The sequence below is a fragment of the Protopterus annectens genome, chromosome 3.part1 (genome assembly GCF_019279795.1).
Source record: "Protopterus annectens isolate FY-2018-M chromosome 3.part1, PAN1.0, whole genome shotgun sequence".
Lineage (NCBI taxonomy): Eukaryota > Metazoa > Chordata > Ceratodontiformes > Protopteridae > Protopterus > Protopterus annectens.
The window spans coordinates 4,092,661-4,115,756 of NC_056732.1; the positions used below are offsets into that span (position 1 = coordinate 4,092,661).

The window sequence follows — 23,096 nt, forward strand, 5'->3', positions numbered from 1 at the left end:
GGTCCTTGCAGATAACCTCTGGGTCAGCAGTAGGATTTTTGAAAAATTTGTGAGAGTCAAGGACTCTATAGTACCTGTCTGGTTTCCTTGGAGCAGGGGGTAAAGTATCAGGAGTTTGACTGTATTCCATAAAGACATCATCCACAACATCCAGAACAGGAGGGATAGCTAAGGGTCTGTGCTGTGGTAAATCTAAAAATTCCCTGAGTCTCTTTTTGGACTGAGGATAATCCTGGCATTCCCAGTGGAAATGCTCTCTCAAAGTATGTAGGGTTTCACCAAAAGAAAAATCCTCTGGAGGGGAAGCAGAAGGAATGGATTCCTCTGCATCTGAATCCTCATAGGCAGATAAAGGCATGTCTTCATATTCAGAAACCTCAGAGTCGTCAGACTCTTGGTCAGTTAAAGTTGCTGGGGACAAGTCTCTTTTCCTTTTAGCAGGGGAAGGTTGGCTTCCCCTAATCAGTATGATCAGGTCTTCTGTCATGTTAAGCATTTGAGACTGTGGCAAGGAAGCAGGCACCTTGAGCCTGGCTCGTCAGTTTTTTAGGCATAGCTCGTACTCTTGGGCTTAGAAACTTGGCAGTTTTAGAAAGAACTGAAGACATGAAAGAAGTCATCAGTTTGTGTCGAATATCGGTAATGCGAAGAACTTCCTCAGAAGCCGGTGCCTGCACAGTGGCTTCTGACCCATCCAAGGTAGAGATATCCGCAAGTTCCATAGTCAAAGAAGAGTCTTGTGGCATACCGGACTCCGAATGGGTCTCGGTAGTGGCCTGCGAAGTGAGCATCAGGGGCTGCGAACTGGCAACTAGCTTAATGGAAGCGTCGTCGGAAGTTTTGGACCTGTGCGATCTGTCTCTGTCTTTATCCTTACGTTTTTTTGGAAGATCGGTAGTCGGATGGCTTAAAGAAGCTATTTCAGAATATGGAGATCGAGAACGAAAGTATTCAGCTACAATAAGGGCCTGACGTTGAATAGTTTGGGTGTTGAACAAAGCACAAAACCGACAGCGAGGTACGTCATGTTCTGGGCCTAAACAGGTGACGCAGTAAGATTGGAAATCTCAGTGTGGTATTTGCTTTCCACAGGCAAGACAATTGTCAACTTTTTCTGGTTAGACCAAGAAAAAAGGATCCCCAATGGGGTACTTAGCTTTAGAAGACTTCAGGATGATTCAATTTCGGAAACAAAAACTCAGGTAGCAGCTGACAGGCACTCATGCGAATTGCTTCTGCTTTGGGCTCCTCAGCAAGAAAGACTGGTGTAATGGCATCAGCTGCCTGTTTTTATACCCCTGACGACCTGACAGTCCTGAAGCGACAGCAACCGACACAGAAATACTAAGTCTCTGGTATTCGGGCCGATTGAGGGCCATCCCTGGCAGGATAACCCAATTATGATGACTGCAAAAGTGAAACACAAAGAACATCTATCTGTTTCTGCATTTTCTATCAACCTACCCTGAATCAAGTCATTAGTTAAAAATTGAAGTTGTTTATTCTGAGCACGCTGCTTCTCCTGGTTTACAAATCTCTTTGGAAGTGATCTCCATCCAGACAGGCAATGTTAGTACTGTGATAATTTAACAGGCAAAGAAGAACCATATCATACCCTCTTGTCGAGAGGCTATGAGGATTTGATAATGGGTGATTGCTTCACAGCAATGCATATTCCAGTAAATGCCAGCTGTCTTGTGTACATGTTCATCAGATCTATTCTGATGCATCACGGGTTGTCTCTCAATCCAGTGGTAGCATGTCAGACATTCAACCACTGGGGCCAGGCTTGCCGTGATCCCATTGCTTACCAGTGTCCAGTACTTAGTGCAGCAACTACTTTGCTCTGATTCTTCTAAAGGACAGTCACAGAGGGACACACTTGCTGGATAGTGGCCTACTGGTCTCTTCTTTCCCTTGCCACCTTTACCTTTGATGTCCTGTGTCGTACAGAAAGCAGCTAGGTGAGCCTCATTGTTCTATGTAGGGCACAAAAAACATGGATTCCCTTGCTCAGTCTGCACTTGAAGCACTACTGACTTGTACAACACCTCCCTCAAAGATCTTCTGTCTCACCTTGAAGTGTTGACCGCATCCATGGTTACTCAACCCAAAGTTAACCCCCCCCCCCCCCCATTATCTTAGAATGTACTTTTCATTACTTCTGCATCTCAGAAGAAATCCATTCATGAGATGTACAAAAGCAAATGAACACATTTTTCAGTATGGACAACCATTCAAGGTATTGACCCCCTTCTGTGTCTATTCCAGAGGTTCTACGGTTTCTCTCAGAACTGTTTGAGATATCCAGTTATTTCCATAATCTTTTCGAAATTTATGCAAAGCCTTTCTAAAAGAAACTTTTTTCTTTGCTCTCCTGATGAAGATCTTGTTCTGCCTTGGGACCTCAATTTTGTATTAGTAGCTTAGACCAGATCATCCATATGAGTCAGCATAATCAACACAGTTAATATTCGTCTCCTGAATGACACACTCTGGTAGAAGTTAAATATGTTAGAATGGTCTCAGAATGACAAGTTTACAGCTTTCCATACATAAATTTTCAATAAAGACAGTTTCTGTCAGGACTAATTCTGTCATCGCTAAGATTGCTATGAAGGGTTATCTTGAACAAAATCCATACATCTCCCTGTTCTCTTCCTGAACCTTTATAAAAGGGGAGAGTATAGTCTTCATACCTTAGATGTTCAGACAACAGAGATTTTGCCTTCACTAGACTAAACTGTTCAGAAAAGATGAGCAATTCATCTCCTTTGCATCTTACAAACTAATATGTAAAGCACTAAACAGCCCTTTCCAGATGGCTATTCATATTTCATTTGCTTATTCTTCACACAGCAACCTTGGCCAACCAAACCAAAGGCTCATTCTTGAAAAAGGTTATGTCAGTAGTAAGTGACCTTGTAGAATTTATCTGTAGAAGAGAGTACTGCAGCAACTTGGTCTACATTGCACACCTTTGCCAAATGCTATATGCTGGATATATTGTGCAAGTCTAGGCCTCATTTGGGGTAACAGTCCTGAAAGGTATGTTATATCATGATGCCATCCAGGGCTGTAGGTAGCTTGGGATTCTGACTCATCAGTCGGCTTGAACAAACAGGATGATTATTTATTTATTTATTTATTTTACATTTGCTTACCGGGATAATCCAACTGGATATATGTCCATTTTCAGCGGAAGCCCAGGGAGAAAAGCTCCAACAGACAAAATTACAAAGATTACACAACAAATTAGATACATATAAAATATAAGACAAGGAGTTATATACAGAAGTTTAGTAATGTTCCCAAAAGGGACTCACAAATTACATGGTCTGACACATTAAAAGCAAAAAATCATCAGATTGGAACAGAACATAGTTGATCATTAAATGTTCAGATAAGATTTCATAATAACTTAATCAGGGATGGTACATGGACAAAGCCAATTCACTTTGAAATACTGTTTGAGGCTTTTTTTGAAGAGACTTATGGAGGATTGAAGGATTATATAGTTTGGCAGTGAATTCCAGGTTTTGCTAACAAAGCTGGCAAACAGGGATTCACCAGCTGAGTTATTAGCTTTGTAGGTTTGGACCAGAAGTTTGTTGGAAGATCGTAGTGACCTCAAGTTGTTGTATGGCTTTATAATATCTATAAGTGAGGGGGAAACCTCAGGTTGGTATAGAATTTTGTGTGCTATTAAGAGCTGACTGAATTGAAATAAGCTAGGCAGTTCTAGCCACTCTAGTTGTTTCAGGTTCTGGCAGTGATGGGTTCTATAGGTGGAGCCAGTAGCGAATCTGGCAATATGGTTGTAGCTATGGGAGAGCTTACTCAGTTCAGGTTTAGTAAGGTTTGAGAGTATACGAGAGGCATATATAAGAGTAGAGAGTAGGTGCGACCGGGCGATTGCAGTTCTAGCCAGTGCGGTTAAAAATGACTTGTTTCTGTAGAGAGATTCAAGCTTCTTATTGACGGTCTGTACGGTTTTGTTGACCAGTAGGTCAAATTTAAGATTGTTGTTGTTTGTCTTTCGGCTTTTCCCGGTTAGGGGTCGCCACAGTGGAACTCCTGTCCGCTAATGATTATTGTCTATAATAACCCCTAGAAGCTTAGTATGGGTATCTGGGGAGATAGTGGTACCATTGTTGGATGTAACAGAGCATGAAAATGGGGTGGATCTACTAGTGGGGGTGAAGAGTAGAAGTTTAGTTTTATTGGGGTTTAGCAGTAGACGTTGGTTGGAGAGCCAGTCTTCAATAGTGTTAAATGTGCTTTGGGTTAAGATTTGCAGGTCAGATGGGGAGGTGGCTGAGCAGATCAGAGTGGAATCATCTGCATACTGAGTGCAGGTAGCTTTAGGGATAGCAGTGTGAAGGTTATTGATGAAAATAGATAAGAATAATGGTCCTAATATGGAGCCTTGAGGGACACCAAGTGCGAGTGGTAGCTGGCTGGACAGTTTGCCCTGCCATAATACAGCCTGTTGTCTGCCAGTCAGGTAGGACTGGAACCACTGGACTGCATGCTTATTCAGGGAGACTGATTTTAGAGAAAGAATGACAACTTCACGGCTGACCATATCAAAGGCTTTTGATAGGTCAAGAAAGAGGGAGAGGATAGCCTATTTTCATTCCTGTTTTGGTTGATGGCGTTAGGAAAGGAGGGCAGAGGTGGTACTGTGATGTGGCCTAAAGCCATGCTGAGAGTTAGACAGTTGGTTGTTCTGTGTAAGGTATTGCATTAGTTGCTTGTGTACATACATCTCCTTTATTTTGGCTAGTGGGGAAAGAATGGCAATGGGTCTATAGTTGGACAATTCTGATGGATAATTATGATAAGGAAGTTATGTGCTTACCATAACACTTGATCCTTTTCTCCTAGTCTGTCCAATATGACAGCCATCCTTTCATGCCACTTCTAATTTTGTCATTATACTGAAGACTTAGCAGACCATTTGAAGCACTTCTACCCATCTCTGTTATACTGCATCAGTCATGGCCTTCTGTGTCTTTAGTCTTCCAACTTGATCTGATGAGTGTTAATGCCCAGAGGATTATGAGAAGGAAAAGATCTCAAAGAAGCTTGAGCACTAGCAAGGTCATTTCAGGTCCGACAAGCAGCTTGGCACCCATCCATCTTAGTAGACGGACTAGGATGAAAGGGTCCAGTGTTGATTACATCTTCCATTTTCTGCCAGAGGAGATGTCACAGAACACATTTCTACCTATTTGGAAGTGTGTCTTAATCCTGTTATTTCCATATGTATGACCCTCAATTAAACATACTAACCACCCTCTTTTTAACAAATTGTCTAAAGTTAATATTCAACCATGCACATTGTGTACACTTGATGTGCAATTTTTGCACATCAGTATTTCTCGTGAGGTGGGGTATATAGCTTATGAAGGCTTTCCTAGGGATATCAGATATTACAATTCTGATTTTTTTGTGCCGCCTTGTCACTCCTGGATATGTTGCATAGGATGACTGTAGTTTATCATCAAGGTAATATTTACCATCAATTGAATGTTACTGCACTGGGGGCCCTCTTTTACCCCATCTGTGCAGATTTACTTGTGGGATTTTTTGAAATGGTATACATCTATAATCAGGATGTAATCATAGTTATGCTATTTGGATGTATGGAGACTTTTTTTATTACTGGCTGCTGTTGAAAGGTTCTGGGATTTGGCTTAAAAGTTAATGTTAAATACATTAACTCAAATAAGTTTCTTACTTTTTACATTGTTTTTTAATTTACTACTAATGGTTTAAATGTTTGTTGCCAATCTAAAAGATGGAAGTGTGGGCCCAAATGCATACCATAAGCCCTTTAGCAGAATTTTTTTGCTTTACTTTGTTCTTCCAGTTACCACCCACTAGACACACTTAATAGTAATCAATATTTCCAGTTTATCCAGTTAAAATGTATTTGCTGTGATGAAATTTTTTGCAAGATGCTGAGTTACTTGAAATCTAGGTTTCAGGCTGGAGAGTACTGTGAAGGATCAGTAAAACTGAGTTTAGAAAGGGTAAAACAAATATCTGTGGTTGAATTATTGCAGTACTACCGGGTCTATGTTAAAACAACGAAAAGTGTAAATATCGAACACTCGGATGAGTGAAAATGCATATAATCAAAATCGCTATTGTGGGGGGCTATGCCCCCCTCTTAAAAATATATTCCAGCAACGAGATCGCACTACAGTGAGGAAAGGACAAATTTTTCGATCTTCACTGTACTGCGATCTCACAATATCAATGTCGCTTACCTGCGTATTCGCTCATCCGAGCATTTGATATTTACACTTTTCGTTGTTTTAACACAGACCCAGTACAACCAGGGGAAGTGATGGTGGTTCTGCAAAATCGGATTTCAGATACCGTGCAGCATATGCAGTTGGGAAGACTAAGGGTGGTGGAGACTTTGTCTTAGTTAAGGACAGGCACACTTCCAGACTGGTTTGCTAGCATGACGCACTGGAACTACTCCAGATGCAACTGACAGCTGGCAAGATACTCATCCAAGTTATAGCCAGCTATAGACCACCCTCCATGACTCAGGATACCCACTCCTCCTACCTGGACCTACTTGACTCCATTAAGGTATCCCCTAACACCCTGATCTTTGGTGACTTCAATTACCCCACCGTAAACTGGGTGAACTATGCCTGCATTAATGCACTCACCCAACGATTCCTTGACTTTATCAGTTTTAACGCACTAGACCAACTCATCTCATCCCCCACAAGGGGAGAAACATTCTGGATATGGTTCTCATCAACATGGGTGACCACTGCACCACTCCCATAGTATGTTCTTCCTTGGTGAGATCAGATCATCAGTCTGTCTCATTCGAAGATTCTATAACACCAAACCCCCCCCCCCCCCCCAGCTGTAACCAGGCTAAAAAAACTTCTCAAAAGCTGACTGCAACCTCCTAAGGGAGGGTATCAGTAGCTTCACACCACCGCCCCCCTCAGAGGATGCAGACAACTATGCTAAACAGTACACCAATACAGTATACAAGCGCCTGTACAACTTCATGGATTCAGCCATACCCAATGGAACTAAAACCTGCTCCTCAAGGAAACACAAACCTATCTGGTGGACATTGCGTATCAACAGGCTTTACGACAAAAGGAAGAAACTGTTGACCAAAGGTAAAAAGGAACAAATTCCAAATTGGAAAAATTCCCTCCTCAGCCTCAACAAGCAAATTAGAGCACTAGTGAAAACCTCCAAAGACATTTAAGAATTGAAACTAGCCTCTGAAACAAAGGGAAACCACAAAGACTTCTTCGGTTACATCTCCAGCAAGAACTAGCTTTGCCATTGAGCACCCAGTTCAACCGCAGCCTAAGTACAGGCTTCATTTCCAGCAGAGTGGAGAACAGCTACTGTCATCCCCTTGCAGAGAGGTGGTGCTACTAGTGACCCTGGAAACTATCATCCCATTGACTTGACAAGGCTGATTTGTAAAGCCATGGAGTGTATTATTATGGATCTCATAAACAGGGACATAGGCAATCTCCAAGCACTTGACCCCACCCAGTTTGGAATTGTCAAGGACAGATCTTGCCTGTTGAACCTAGTTGACTCTTTGAGACCGTTGCCAAGGTCCTGGATGAGGTAAAGTCAGTACATACAGCTTACCTTGACATGGCCAAGGCCTTTGACACAGTCCCCCACTTGGGTATCATCGAAAAGCTAACACAACTTGGTGTAAATCCCTCTCTCATCAGGTGGGTGACCAACTGGCTTACCGACAGGACCCACAAGGTCAAAACAGGTGTCTCAGGACCCACAAGTTCAAAATAGGTGCCTCCACCTCCAACAGCAGACCTGTCACTAGTGGTGTTCCCCAGGGATCTGTCCTGGGACCCCTACTCTTTGGCATTTACTTCTCACAGGTCCAGGCAAGAACAAAAGGCCTGTGGCTGACCAAGTTTGCAGATGATTGTAAGTTGGGTGCTGTCATCAACTCCCCAAATGATATTCACATATAGCAAGAGGGTCTCACAGCAACACATGACTGGTGCCAAAGTCATGGCCAAAGTTAAATGCAAAGAAATGTATTATACCATTTGGCAAAAACACGGCCCCTACTGATTACCATATCAATGGCAACCCCCTAAGCACACAACAGACCTGGGTACTAAGGCTGATGACAATCTCGTATTTGACCATCGTGTAGCAGCAGTGGTCAGGAAAGCCTTTTACTTGGCTCATCTCATAAGTAAAGAGATTGCATCCAGAAAAAAGAAAGTTATTACCTTTCTGTACTCCACTCTCATAATGCTAACAATTGAGTAAAATACCCTTTTTGGTATGTACCTCTCTAAAAACCTGCACCAGCTGGAAAGGCCACAAATACCTTACAAAGAGAATCCATAGCCTCCAACACCTCTCCTATGTGGACAGGCTCAAATCACTGTCACTGCTAAGAGGTGATCTGCATCTCGCCTACAACGCAATATCGAAAGCTGCCCTACTAGAGATGCTCCATATCCTTAAGTCTAACTCCTCGCACATTACCTGCTCAAAAGGGCTAAATCTAATATGCAACATCAACAAAACCTGCTGGAGAGAGAGATTTGTCTCCCAGAGGCTGCCCCGTCTCTGGAATAGACTTCCCATACATGTCAGAGTACCTCTCTGATCGTCATCAAGTGCAACCTTGATGAGTGGATGGGAAGCCACAAATTTGTCCCAGGGGTTCCACCAGTGTCCCTCATTGATAGGGCCAACAGGTGCCTACTGAGGTTTCTTTTTAGGGAATAAACTGCTGGCTAGGCTTGTAAGGGCGTTTATATCACTTTATCGAAAGATGAAAATAGCGAACGCTATTTCATCGAACCTAAAATATCTAAACCACATAATATCGAACATTCAGAATAGCAAATTTTTTCCTTGGGAAAAAATCTGCTATTCCAAAACACATACACACAACACAAGCACATCTAAAAAACATCAATACACACACATACACTTATAATCCTACAACTAGTCCTACACTAAACTATACATACACTATTATCTTTCCACTTACCTTAACCCAAACCCTAACCCCAAGGTCCGTCACTATCGCACACTCACCTAACCCGTGCCCTAACTCACTTAACCCGCCCCTAAACCTAATTCACCTAACCCGTGCCCTAACCCTAACTCACCTAACCCACGCCCTAATCCTAACAACCACACAATCGCACACTTACCTGAACCCGACCCATAAATCTCCACCATAGCGCTGAAAATAGCGAAGCCACAGAACCGGTCAACCAAATTCTTTCCCTAGGAAAGAATTCGGTGTTCTGCAGCTTTGCTATTTTTAGCGTTCGATTAAAACGGGTCGATATTAGAACATTCCAAGTTTTAAAACTTCGATGTTCTGATATAGACCCTTGTAAGAGCCCCAGGGCCATTAGCCTAGTAACCTCCTATTATCCTATGAATGTAAGGAAATACCACTGTTGTTAATGGGTCTTGATGAAGAGAAGGCATTCAACACAGCAAGCTGGGATTTTATGAGTAGGGCAATGGAATCCTATGCATTCCCTGATAAAATAATAAGGTTGATTAGTAAGATATATGAAGGATCGGAGGTGAAAATTAAAATGTGTGTGTGTGTTGGGGGGTTCTCCTCTGAGTTCTGTTTGAGCATCCCAAAAATACCATTCTTCAAAAGGAGAATCAGGGGGACAGTGAATCTTCATGAAACCCCAAGGTAAGAAGAGAATAGATCTAGGAGGAATATGTCAAGGATTCTTTACAGAATCTAACTCTAAGAATAAGAATCTGTAGACCTCTTAGAAGGGATGGAAGACCAGGGAGTAGAAGCAGGAATAGACAACTCTTGTGGGGTTCAGAGCCATAAGGGCATTAAGGCACCTCTGAGTAAAGTCCTGACACTCTTTTGGAGGATCCTTAGCCACAAAAGCCACGTGTATGATTTTCTGTTTCTTTTTTAAAGGAACAGTTCTGCTTTAACAGCTCTTGGATGTTCAGACCACTGCATAAATTAGATGAAGGTACCAGGCACCACTTCCCCAACTAATATTTCAGGAACTCCTTAGGCCTCTCGAATATAATCAGCCATGGTTTCCCCTCTAAAGCTGTACCAGACATATGCACAGCCTCTGCAGACATGTGGGTAGACAGCTCTACGTCGGGCTTCAACTGAGTAATGGCAGAGGAAACTGTCATTGGCACGTGATGATCCTTGGGTTCTTCATTCAATACATGGGAGATGTCAGGTGGACAGTGGATTGCATCAGGATTAGTCCATGCCTTTTCAGATTTTTTTTCTTATGTGGCAGCTAAACTTTGGGGCAGGCAGATTTGGTCATGCTACCCTGAGCCAAAAGCTTCAGACATTGTTTTTTCCAACAGGTAGGAATGACAGGTGACTGTGGAGTGACTTAGGGACAAATGCCAGACAAATCTCGCACTGTGTATGGTTGTGGGTAGTACTAAAAACAAAACAGGCACTTTTTGTGTCTATCTTTATTGGGAATCTGCCTCCCACACATCTTTTCTCTTTCTGGAGGACATGAAAACAAACTACGAGGAGGGAAAAAGAAAGGAAGGATCACCAATGGGGCACTTATTTTTAAAAGGTTCAGTAGATGAACCAGCTCAATGAACAGCATACAGACGAAATTGAGAAATGGCATTCTGACTGGCAGCAAAGAAATTCTGAGGATTAGGCATCCATATGTCACATGTACCTTTATGCCTTGTACGTAGGAAGGTGTAAAGGCATTGGCATGATGGCTGGACATTAGGCTATCCTCACCAGGATATCCCAAAAGTAAAACATACTGCAACAGTGATAAAGAAGGCCATCCATGGTTGCCTGTGTCAAAAGGGAGTCACCACAATGATCTTGGGGGGATTCGACTGAATCTTTAGAAGTACCCTGAGTATCAGTGGAAAAGCAAACAGGAACATTCCTGTTCAAGGAAAAGAAAAGACAACTGTCTTTCAGGCCTTCTTGCATGGAGTTCTGGTGCAGAATCTTGACACTTGATTGTTCAGAGAGAAGGCAAATAGGTCTACTTGAGCATGTCCCCACAGATGAATCAAATCTTGGATGATCCAGTGATCTAGTTTTCAATCGTGAAGGTCTGCCCTTGTCCTGCTCAGTTTGTCTGCCACACAATTCTGCTCTGACAGAGTGAGCTTGTGCTGTGAGGCTACATCCCAAGCTAACATGTCTAGTGTGCAAAGGGGTATGACCCAGTTCCCCCTTGCTTGTTGATGTGTCATATGACTGTGGTACCGTCTGTAACAACTTGAAGAGGTCCTGGTGACCAAAGAAGATTCAGAGAGTTAAGTGTCTTCATCACAGCAAGCATCTCTTTTACATTTATGTGCCCGTGTCTGTCTTTGATGTCACACACACCTTGCACTCTTACCATTCCTTTAACTGCTCTCCAAGCAAAGTTTAGAAGGGGAGACCCAAAATTAAGGATATTGAGCGATTTCTCTTCTAAAAAAACTCAACACTGGGATTTTAAAACACAAAGGATGTTGGTGCTGAGACCAAACAGACTTCAGATCTTCCTCATGTGGAGTCTTGCCAGAGGTATCATGGGAATCATAGATCCCATGAGACCCCAAATCCTGAGGTATTCCCTCACTGTGACTGAAGTCTGAGTGGAAAACACTAGAAATAAATCTAGATATAACTCTATTTTCTCCTGTGGAAGAAAAATTCTTTGAACTGAGATGTCTAGCAGACACCCAAGGAACACAATCCTGTGTAAAGGAGTCAAAAATTTTGAATGTTCTCCTGGAATCCTGGTTTGTGTAAGAGATCTCTCACCCAAGTGAGAAATTCCTGACACTTTGAAAAAAGACTCCCTGTAGCCTGCAATGAGCTGCAGTGGGTAGTCCAAAGAGTAAGGCACAGACGTGATTATGTGATCTAGACACACAAAACCTTAAGAAACAGCTAAAGTCTGGATGAGTAAGTATGTAATGATGAGCCATCTTTTAAATTTAGTTTTAACAGGAAACTTAAATGAGCAAGAAGTAGTAACAGATTGTAAAGTAACATCATTTTCAATACGGGCACTGTCAAACAAGTTTAGGAAAGAAAGATCCAAATTGGCCTTCAAGCATTTTCTTTCTTTGGCACTAAAACATTCTTGAATAAAAGCCTTTCCTCATTAGGGAAGGAGGAACTGTTTCTATCACTCTCTGGGACAGCATGTGATGAAGGCCAGGTTGAAATACAAAGTGTATGGTCTGCTGAATGAGGAAATGAGGAATTTTCTCCCATTGTTATCTGTAACCTTGGTGAATGATCTTCAGAACCCATGTGTATGAAATTATTTGTTGCCAAACAGAAAAATGCAGATTCTGACTCTCTTGAAGGAAAATGGATTTGTAAAGAGGTTTGTGTGTGTGTTCGTGGGGGGGGGGCAAGTTCCCTCAATAAGTTTGACTTGTTGGGTTATCCTTCTTTGGAACTCCCTTGTAATTTCTTGTTAATGTCCATTTACCTACATTTTATTTTGTTGAGATTACTTATTTTCTTTTTTTGCCAAAACTGGTTGAGAAGTTAAGAGAATCCCTTAGAAAATTTGGAAGATGAGGGCTGAAAAATCTTAGAGATTCCCCGAATTGGCTTGCTCCCTTCATCACTCTTTCTGATAACCCCTGCAGCAGAGGGGCCAAAAACTAAATCTCTATCCAAAGGAAAGTTTAAAATATCATTTTAACATTATCTAGGAGGTTCTGAGAACGCAGCCAGACAAACCTCCTCAAAACCAGGATATACCCCTGGAAGAAATATCGAGTGAATCACACACACACTGTAAACAATGAGTAGTGACTTGTACAGTAGAAGAAACCAAATTACTTAAAGCAGATTTTTCCTCACAAAAAGAAACTTTTAAACATTCATCATACTTTCAGAATTCTGAATTGTCAGGCTCGTACGTCAGACCAAAGTTTAACTTGCGAGCCTGACAATTCAGAATTCTGAAAATCACAGCTGCAGAAGCATACACTTTTTCCCCGTACTCACTGATTCTCAGCTAGAGCGTCTTGAATGGGTGTACCTTCATTGAAGGCTGTGCATCAGGGCCGACAACTCGGCACGTAAAACTCTACTGCCAATCATTAGCGGACCAGAGTTCCGCTGTGGCGACCCCTAACCAGGAAAAGCCGAAAGACACAACAACAACTAATAATCTTCCCATTCTTATCAGAAATAAGTAGGACTGGAATTAACTGACTGTTAAGCATCAGAATTAACTAAAGCTAAAGCTGCTAGGTCAGACTTGGGAAAAGTATATAAAAACTTCAAAAACTAAGAAACTTTATACATCCTATCTGCCTTTATAGGGACAGCTGGCTGGCTATCAGGAAAACTTCAGGCAGTAACACACACATCTGTCAACGCTGAAAGAACTGGAGGAATGGGTGAAGGTTCTGGAAATTCCTTCTGTAACAGCTCATACTATTTTCTGAGTGACTGAGAAACCTCAGTGTTCTCCCACTGAAAATACTGGCACATTCTGGAAAAGTCTCAGAGAAAGAGAAAAACCCACAAGGAGAATCAGAAACTCTGCTCTCCTCTAAGATTAAAAAAAAAAGAAATATAAGGAGAAAACCCTGTATCTGTCCCTTCATATTCCTGCCCGGATTCAGAATTTTGAATCTTTCAGGAAAAGAGGTATCCTTCTTTCTTTTACCAAAAACTACTTTATAAGAAGGATCAACAGCCTGAATTAAACCCTAAGCTAGACCCAGTTAACTACTCCTGTCTAAGGAAATTTGAGGAGTAGGTACATGTTTTTGTTTTCTGTTTTTTTTTTTTTTTTTTTTGTATGACAGGAAAAATGGGGCCAACGATATTATTGATGGCAGCAGCAGCTTCCCCAGGAATGGACACAACATTCTGACAAAACAGGGAAGCCTTCATTATTCCCTTTCTCAGAATGAACAAGAGTGTCTCTCTCTTGCTTACTGAGGCCAGAGAGGACGTGGCTAACCCCGAGTCAAAAGTGGATGTAGGTGCTACACCAGAAGGATCCAGTGTAAAACAAGTGGTCTGAGGTACTTACTAATGGCCACAGCAGAGGCAAAATGCTACTCTGCTGTGGTGGCAAAGGCAGTTTGCTTAACTTCTTTCTGTGGCTGAAAGAAGGACCGAACATGGGGACCAACAGTTTGCTCCATGGTCAAGCCAAAAAATGGTGCCTCTTTCTCACGGAACACAAGCAGCAAAAGCTGGTAAAACTTACAAATCTTTCAAAGTCACTCTTTCACATAAAATAGTAAAAAGCACTTGAAAACACTTTACCAGCACCCAAAAGTAAAATAAATACACTTTCTCCACAGAAAAAAAAAATGTTTTCAGTGACTTTAAATAACTTTTAAACTGACAGGAAAAAAAGAGTGATCTTGTTTAAAAGTAAGATACAGTCTCATGACAGTCCGTTGAAACACAAACTCCTACCTTTAAAATAACTTTCCTGAACAAGAAAGTGTTATTACACAAAGAATATTTTTTTTAAAATGGAAGTTATTATCCCAAACGGAAGTTATCTGCCCAGCAAAGGAACATCAGATGTTGATCCCTGAAAGCCTCAGAGCAATGTATTCTTCAGTGGTAAGAAAGTCCTAAAGGCTTGGCACCCTACCCTATCTTTTTAGTCAACTCAGCTTGAACAGAGTGATGGTCTGGGCACAAGGAAGGTACCCCAAAGCTTGGGAAGCTGGCCAGCTGTTATATCCTATGCAGGACATAACTCGTATAGCTACGGCTACTGCAGCAGTGCAGTAAGCAACATGAAGAACCATCCCCTGTTAGGAAAGCCAGGTGGTTCCCCTCAACCTGAACAGTTGTGCCCTGTTGTTTAGCCAGTGTTTTATACATTGAATTATGTATATGATGACATGTAATGCTTTCAATTTCTCATACATTCCATTAGTTTGGAAAGCTGAATGCCACTTCCGGGTCAAGATAAGCTTTATGCATTTGCAGCCCTGCATCAAATGCTGATGGTTTCTCTTCAAAAGATGCCACAAGATTTAAAAAACAAGCTCTCCCTTTAACAAACAAATTTTTTATCACATGTAACAGAAATAGGACCCCTGCATCACTCTGGATAAGCTTCATTATTTTATATAAAGTACTGGTCAGGCTGATGGGTCTAAACCTGTTATGGTCTGATGCTGGCCTCCCCCTCTATAAACTGGTACCACTTCTGTCCATCACCAGAGGTATGGGATATGGCCATGTGCAACTGCAAAATATGTCTTTGTGATCACAAAACACTGCACCAAATGTTCTTTCCTTTGAGTGATTAAAATAAATTTAAGACATGCCAGGCAGTTGTCTATGGGCTAGTCAAGTCCAAGACATAAACAGTGAGTGTCTTTCACTGATATGTCATGCAACTGGTGATTGCATCCAAGAACAGCCTGATGGAAGGAACACAAAGATGATATAGAATTAAAGGACGGAGAATGGCCAGCCTGAAAACACAAGGCCACTGAAAAGAAAACTAATTCATTATCAAATGGAAAACCTTATGAAAGTTCAAGCTCTGCTTCAATGTTAGGAAATTACTATACAATATGTGACAAACTTCCTATTATTTAATAATAAAAACACAATGAAACAAAGGCATCAATAGAAGACTCCCCAAAGAAAGAAGACTACAAATTCAGAAAAAGTACAAACTTCACCCCAAATATCTGTGACAGTGGCTCCACAATATACCAACGTATACCTGTCCAAGAAATGTTCCACTGATTCCTATAAATTAAAAGAAAAATGATCCTCAATAAACAATACAAAAATAATGGTCCTGCAGTGGGGTGGGGGGAGCCTTCTATGACCTCTCAACAGCTTACTTATATACACCAACTCCATGAACACATGACAGTGGGAGAGTGAGAGAGAACTTCCTTTTCTACAATGCTCAGCAATTACAAGCAGTGATCCCACATCATCTACTCAAAAAAAAACAGAACACTAAATTTAATAGAAAACTGTCTGCAATAGCCCATACCAAGAAAGAGAAAACAACATAGCAACTCAAATACAAGCAAAAGGAAAACAGACATATTTGACAAAAAATATACCCACAAGGATGTCGCAGTGGTAGTGTTGTTGCCTCACAGCAAGATGTTCTGTGGTTCGATTCTTGACTGGGGTGCGTTCCTGTGGGTTTCTTCCGGGCACTCCAGTTTCCTCCCACGTTACAAAAACATGTATCTGGAACATTTTTCCTCGGGCCTCTGCTGAAAATTGGCTTTGTTCCAAGTCGGACTTTCCCAGTTAACAAATGTTAAATAAATAAATACATTAAATAAATTGAAAACCCTCCTAAATTTTCAAATAAAAAACACACCCACCTTAACCAAAAAAGTACTGCAAAACATAAACATGTTTGACCAAAAGGCATCTTTGCACCAACATGACCAAGAAAAAAGAAAAGAGAGAAAAAAAAAAAAACTTACCACAAAAACATTAGCACAACCAAAGCAGTTTGATCAAATAAATCGCAAGATGACTAGCTTCATGCATAAGTAGGGTAAATGCCACAGTAAGAGCAAAAGAGACTAAAATACCTGCTACAGGAATCATTTAAAAGTAAACACGATCTATCACTTTCTATTTTACCTCCAAGGACCTAGTGTAAAAAAAATTCATTTTTAACTTACCAGCACTCCGTCATAAGAGCCTGGCTCACTTGTCAGGAAAGCGAACATCACACAGAGGTAAGGGTTATTGAGCTGCAGTCTTAATGTGCTGCACATTTCTCTCCAAAGGGAGTTCTTTTCATCAGTGTAACCAGATAATGCCATGGCTACAACATTGAGGTTCAAATCTCCTGAAACAGAAACCACAAGCACATAATTAGATGTCAGAACTGTGTTCTGTTTCAAACCTATTGCAGAGGCCTTTAACAGAATTTCTTGTTAACTAAATTACAAAGACATTTCTCAGATTCCATGAAACAAATGAAATGTTTAGAAAAAAAAAATCCCTGCTTAACTGTTACCTTGTGTGAAATGCACAAAATGACATTGATGTTCCTAATTCATGTTAAATAAAGATATGAAGGCAATTAAGGCATCACATTTTTACATCTTCCCATCTCTCTACATAACTTACACAGAGCAGAAACGGTGAAGTCGGTCTTCCAATTGCTTGAATTATCTGCTCAGCAACTTAAATGCAATATCCCTGTAAGGCTACTTGTGAAACGAGGTGAGTGGTACAGACAAGTGTGATTAAGACACTTAACCCCATTAATAAAGCAATGTCGGCTGTAACTACAATTCTAACGTCATTTTTTCTAAGTATTTATATGCTTTATACTACAATCCTTTGTTACAGTCAGAGACTGCACAGCACTATTTTACCGTTGTGTGGAAGCTCAGAATACTGTTAACATCATGCTTCAGCCCATGGTAGGTATTATTCTGCATCCCCGGCATGTCCTTGCCCCTTTCATCTTCATTCCTGTCCCCTGGTAGTAAAGTTGGCTGTGCATAGAAGATTCATCAGACTTTCTGTGACTCCTCAGTAAGTAAAAAAACAATGTACACAGTTGAGCAGCTGTCTGATACCTGTGTTCATGAAGACTGAGATCTCCACCTCCTGTGCTGTCTGATACCTGTGTTCATGAAGATGGAGAACCCCACCTCCTGTGCTGTCTGATACCCATTTTCACGAAGACAGAGATCCCACCCTCCTGTGCTGTCTGATACCTGTGTTCATGAAGACAGAGATCTCACCCTCCTGTGCTGATACCAGTCTTCATGAAATGGAGATCCTACCTCCTGTGCTGTCTGATACCTGTGTTTATGAAGATGGAGATCCCACCCTCCTGTGCTGTCTGATACCCGTGTTCATGAAGATGGAGATCCCTACCTCCTGTGCTGTCTGATGCCAGTGTTCATGAAGATGGAAATCCCCACCTCCTCTGCTGTCTGATACCTGTGCTCATGAAGATGGAGATCCCACCCTGCTGTGCTGTCTGATACCCCTGTTCATGAAATAGAGATCCCTACCTCCTGTGCTGTCTGATACCTGTGTTCATGAAGACAGAGATGCCACCCTCCTGTGTTGATACCTGTGTTCATGAAGATGGAGATCCCCAATTCCTAAGCTGTCTGATACCCATGTTCATGAAGACGGAGATCCCCACCTCCTGTGCTATCTGATACCTGTGTTCATGAAGATGGAGATCCCCACCTTCTATGCTGATACCCGTGTTCATGAGGATGGAGATCCCCACCTCGTATGCTGACTGATACCAGTGTTCATGAAGATGGAGATCCCCACTTCATGTGCTGTCCGATACCAGTATGCATGAAGATAGAGATCCCCATCTCATGTGCTGTCTGATACCTGTGTTCATGAAGATGGAGATCCCCACCTCCTGTGCTGTCCGATACCCATATTCATGAAGATGGAGATCCCACCCTCCTGTGCTGTCTGATACCTGTGTTCATGAAGATGGAGATCCCACCATAATGTGCTGTCTGATACCTGTGTTCATGAAGATGGATATCCCACCCTCCTGTGTTGTCTCATACCCATGTTCATGAAGATTGAGATCCCACCCTCGTGTTGTCCCCATTTCTCAAGCTACTGACACCTTCTTACTCACTATATCCAGAGAGGGAAAGAATTTCTAAGTTATAAGCTAGGACAGCACAAGGATATCCATGTCCTCACAAGTGCTCAAGATGGGCAAATAAAATAAAAACAAAATAAAACAAAACAAAAAAAAAAACATCCTTTCCTTCAATATTCTGTGGTTTTGTGCATTTGGGTTCCACAAATGAGTATTCGCTAGCTATTTCTAGCATTTGCACATGTAATAGGAACCCTTTATTAATACATTTTATCCTTTTCATTCAGGGGCTGATTTACTACAGGGTAGTAGTCCCCAATTTTCTAGCCATACCGTTCTCTTTTGATATTGTTACGGCAAAACATATAGACTCATTCATGTTTTTTTCACTCTAGTGAAAACAATATCTGTCCCTAAGCACAATTTAAATATTCATTTGACTTCTCTTTCCACAAAATCACATATACATCAAGTTTCTTCCTTATACAAGAAATACAGATTTAATAGTTTTAGCTAGGCAACATAAAGAATTTTATTAAAATGCAAAGTCAGCATTAATATACACATTGTAGTACTTGACATAAGAAGTGTCGCAATACTTTTCCCCAACTACATATGCCATCCAATGTGGAGTGTTTCTTAATGAACAAGCCAACGCAACTTTTCATCAGCCTCCACTAACGTCAGTGGAGGGCTAACATTTAAAAACGCCCACAAAATTTAAAGGACATGACCCTGCACATGCACAGTTGTAGAATCATTAAATTCTACTGATCTATTCACATGCCAACAGTGACATCACAGAAGGTTAAAGTAAAACTCAAACTCAGGAGCCATTACCAAAGCAAACTTGGAATTCATATAAGAACTATTAAAGTCTACTGGTAGGATACATCCAAACCGATGCAGACAAGAATGATTCATCATGCTGGATGCCCCACAAGCCACTGTGAGAAAAGTATGCAACAAAAATTGTGACTGTACATGAAGTCCTGTTACACATTTAGTTTTCCATCAACGAACCCTTCACAGTTCTTTAGTATCTTTTTGTTTTTGTTTTAATCTAGAGCTCCTAATTAGAATTCCATACTTTAAAACAGGCCATATTACTTATACCTTTTCTTTTAATTATGCATAAATAAAAATAGTCCTATTGGCTAAAAGATTTTACTTTCATTACTTTTGCAAATTCAAGATGTTCCTTAAAGATGTTCACTAGACTGCATTCTGCTATCAAACAGAATACCTACATCATTTTCCATGGCTACTTTAGTAGCCTTCCTTCGAGTACATTATTTCATCTTTACTTATATTAAAGGTTTCTAAAATGTCTAACACAGATGAATTAGATAAATCATTAACTGTAAACTATTATCCTGTTACATTCTGTTACCTATAAAACTCTTAAAGTAACTGCGTACTAAATAGCGAAACATTACATTTGATGAGGGCATATTTTAAATCTAAATACCATGGGGCTTAATATTGAGCTTTAAGGTATCACAACTATTAAATGGTACTTCTGGCTATATTTACAGTTAACTGCTACTAACCACAGAGCAACTTTCAACAGTGCAACAACCCTTCAGCTGGGCTAAGGTAATAATGTCTTAAACAGTTAATGCTTACTACTGTAACCAGTTAGTTCTTCGTTCTTCGCAAGGCCAGCCTTGTGTACAGGCCAACCAGGTGTCGCCTAGGTCGCCATGTTTCTAAGAGCCCTCAACACATTTACTTATTTATCTTTTTGAGCAATGCAATACATCATTTCTTTGCCCTAATAAATAAATAAATATGGTGCTGTGTGAGAAAAATCATGCCTGTGGAGTGACTGGTGCCCAGCGGGGAGGTTCTCCAACTCATTTGACCATTCAAGTCAAGCAACACCATGTTAGACTTGAATGTTGAGAGGCCATGGATTTGTGTGGAGCAAGTTGGAATACTTTAATGTGTTACAGCTTGTCTGTGTGGAGCAAGGGTGAAATACATTAGATTCCTATAACTGCTGGGTGGGAGTAGGAGTTGGCTTGATGAAAGTAAATGTCACTATACCCCCCCCCCCCCCCAGTCTGCACAGTTTTAAGCAGTCACTATCTGGCTTCGCAGGACTAGTGTTCATTTATGAGAAGTAAGATAGAAAACTTAACTTAATATCTGACATGCAGAGACAGAACAGGTATAATTGTTGGGACTGTCTATGGAGGAAAATGACAAACTGCCTGCTGTTGTTTGCTCATTATTTTGGCTTTGTAAGACTAGTGTGATTTGTGTAAAGCAACCTGGTATATTTTAATGTCTGGAAATTGTTTGTTCGGAACAAATGTGAAATGCCAGAAACAGTAACCAAATTAAAATAGACGGCTTAAAGTAACAAATTGGACTAGAGTTGTATATTCAAATCTGAAAATGCTGAGAGCAGGTACAGTACTTGTTTCCTTCCAACAGAATAAAAAGGAAGAAGGTTTGCTGCGTTTGTTAGAAACAATGTCACTACCACGGTAATACCAGCATTGAGAGTATTTGGGTGATTTAGCATGTAGCACTCTGGGCCCTGTGCTTACACTTATGGAACAGTGGCCAAACTATAAGCATGAACAAGTTATCATGCCACAATATGTATCCAGAACATAAGTATCACAGCTGTGTGAGCTATCCATCAGAAAAGTAGATCTCTGAATCACATAGCTACCTGCTACTCAATTAATTAGGTAAAGGTAGCGCATGTTAACCACAACCAGATTCAGCTATAACCAAAGTGGTTAACTGCTCCAACAGGAAAAGCTACTTCCCAGCATTATCAAACCAGAAAGTTTATATCTGAAATACAAGTATATTATGAATCAGTCGCACCTTATTATGGACAGCAAATTAAATAAATAAATATTACTGTAACTAATAAATGCAAGTAATATTTATTTAATAACTTATTTAACATTTGTTGACTGGGAAAGTCCAACTAGGACAGAGCCTATTTTCAGCGGAGGCCCAGGGAGAAATGTTCTAGACGCATGTCTTTGGAATGTGGGAGGAAACTGGAGTACCCAAAGGAAACCCAAGCAAATGCAAGGAGGACATGCAGACTCTATACAGAAGGCACCCCAGCTGAGAAGTGAACCTGAGAACTGGTAATAAGAACACTGACAGTCAGAAATGAGATCAAGGCATTAAACTTCAAGCATGCCTGTGCAATTTTCAGTGATGAACAAAATGTTATCTAGCACTAGACTTAAATTCCAGCCAAAAGTACTTGTAAATGTGTGGCCTTAACCCCAAGTCAAAATATTCCTATAGAAAACAGCTGTCCCAGATCCATATCGTACAACGACAGAGTCCTGAATGCAACCCAGATGACTCAGGATCGATTACTGGCTTTATCACTGGAGGAGTCACAGAGGGAGGAGAGGGAAGGAGCAACACTTCATCCGCTTGCTCGTTCTGGGAAGAAAGGATGGGATTACTGTCTGTGATCTGGAACTCTCCTAGTGGGGGGGGGGGTGCTACAATTGCAAAACACTGCCATTAAAACATTTAGCATTACAGGGTAGGACTGGATTGTATTACCAAACATCCTACAGCTGAAGTGGTTCCAGCCCTGGGGAGTAAATACAAGGGATAGTTAAGTAAAGAACAACAGGAGCAAAGCACAGCAGATGGTGACCTGGAAGGTAAGCACTGGGGGAAAGGGGGTGGAGTAAAAAAATAAATAAAGAGCTGCGTTTACAACCCTAGCACAGTGAGTGATGACAAACAAATTGGTGGAGTATTTTTGTTATATTTGTCTTAACAAAATGCAATATAGTCTGCTGACCATTCAGAATGTGCATATTTGGTTACTAGCCTGCCCTCTACATGGAACACAACAAAAAGCCTTCAATAGTTAATATAGTCTGCTGACCATTCAGAATGTGCATATTTGGTTACTAGCCTGCCTTCTACATGGAACACAACAAAAAGCCTTCAATAGTTAATGTGTTACAAAATAGGATTTTCTATAAAAAGTCTCATCACTTAAAATATAAACATGATCATGTGAAAATACCATAGTATTAGGGGTTCAATGTGAAACCCAGAAACAGACTGTCAGAGATTTCAGACTAGGATAAGTTACCTTGCCATGCTGCAAGCTCAACAAATCCTGAAGCAATGGCAACTGAAACATTTGACTTAATGCTCTCTGCTAAAACCGGTTAACCCCCATGTACCTTGGGTACACAAAGAAATTATTAGAATAAGTTTTACTTTATTCTTTTAAAGTACATTCTAAATGAGAATGACTGTAGGAAATATATAACACAGGTAATGACTCCAACTTACACTTCTCACCTGAAGCCAGAGCTACGTGACAAAAACTGATAAATGATAAATCTGCGATACAAATGGCTCTGCCAGTGGTTGGTTTCCCATCTCATCTATGCCATGTGGACAAAACTCTCCTTTGCAGAGCGTCCATTCATGAGGCAGTAAAAGTTG

The 23,096-nt window shown here is 40.9% G+C and overlaps 1 protein-coding gene across 1 annotated transcript in view; it reads right to left on the bottom strand.

The window, feature by feature from the left end:
• MIOS (meiosis regulator for oocyte development) overlaps positions 1 to 23,096 on the bottom strand; it is an 876,134-nt gene that overhangs the window by 521,454 nt on the left and 331,584 nt on the right. Inside the window, exon 4 of the mRNA XM_044066490.1 lies at positions 16,702 to 16,871. Coding sequence (XP_043922425.1) covers positions 16,702 to 16,871 — 170 coding nt within the window. The remainder of the gene's footprint in view (positions 1 to 16,701; positions 16,872 to 23,096) is intronic.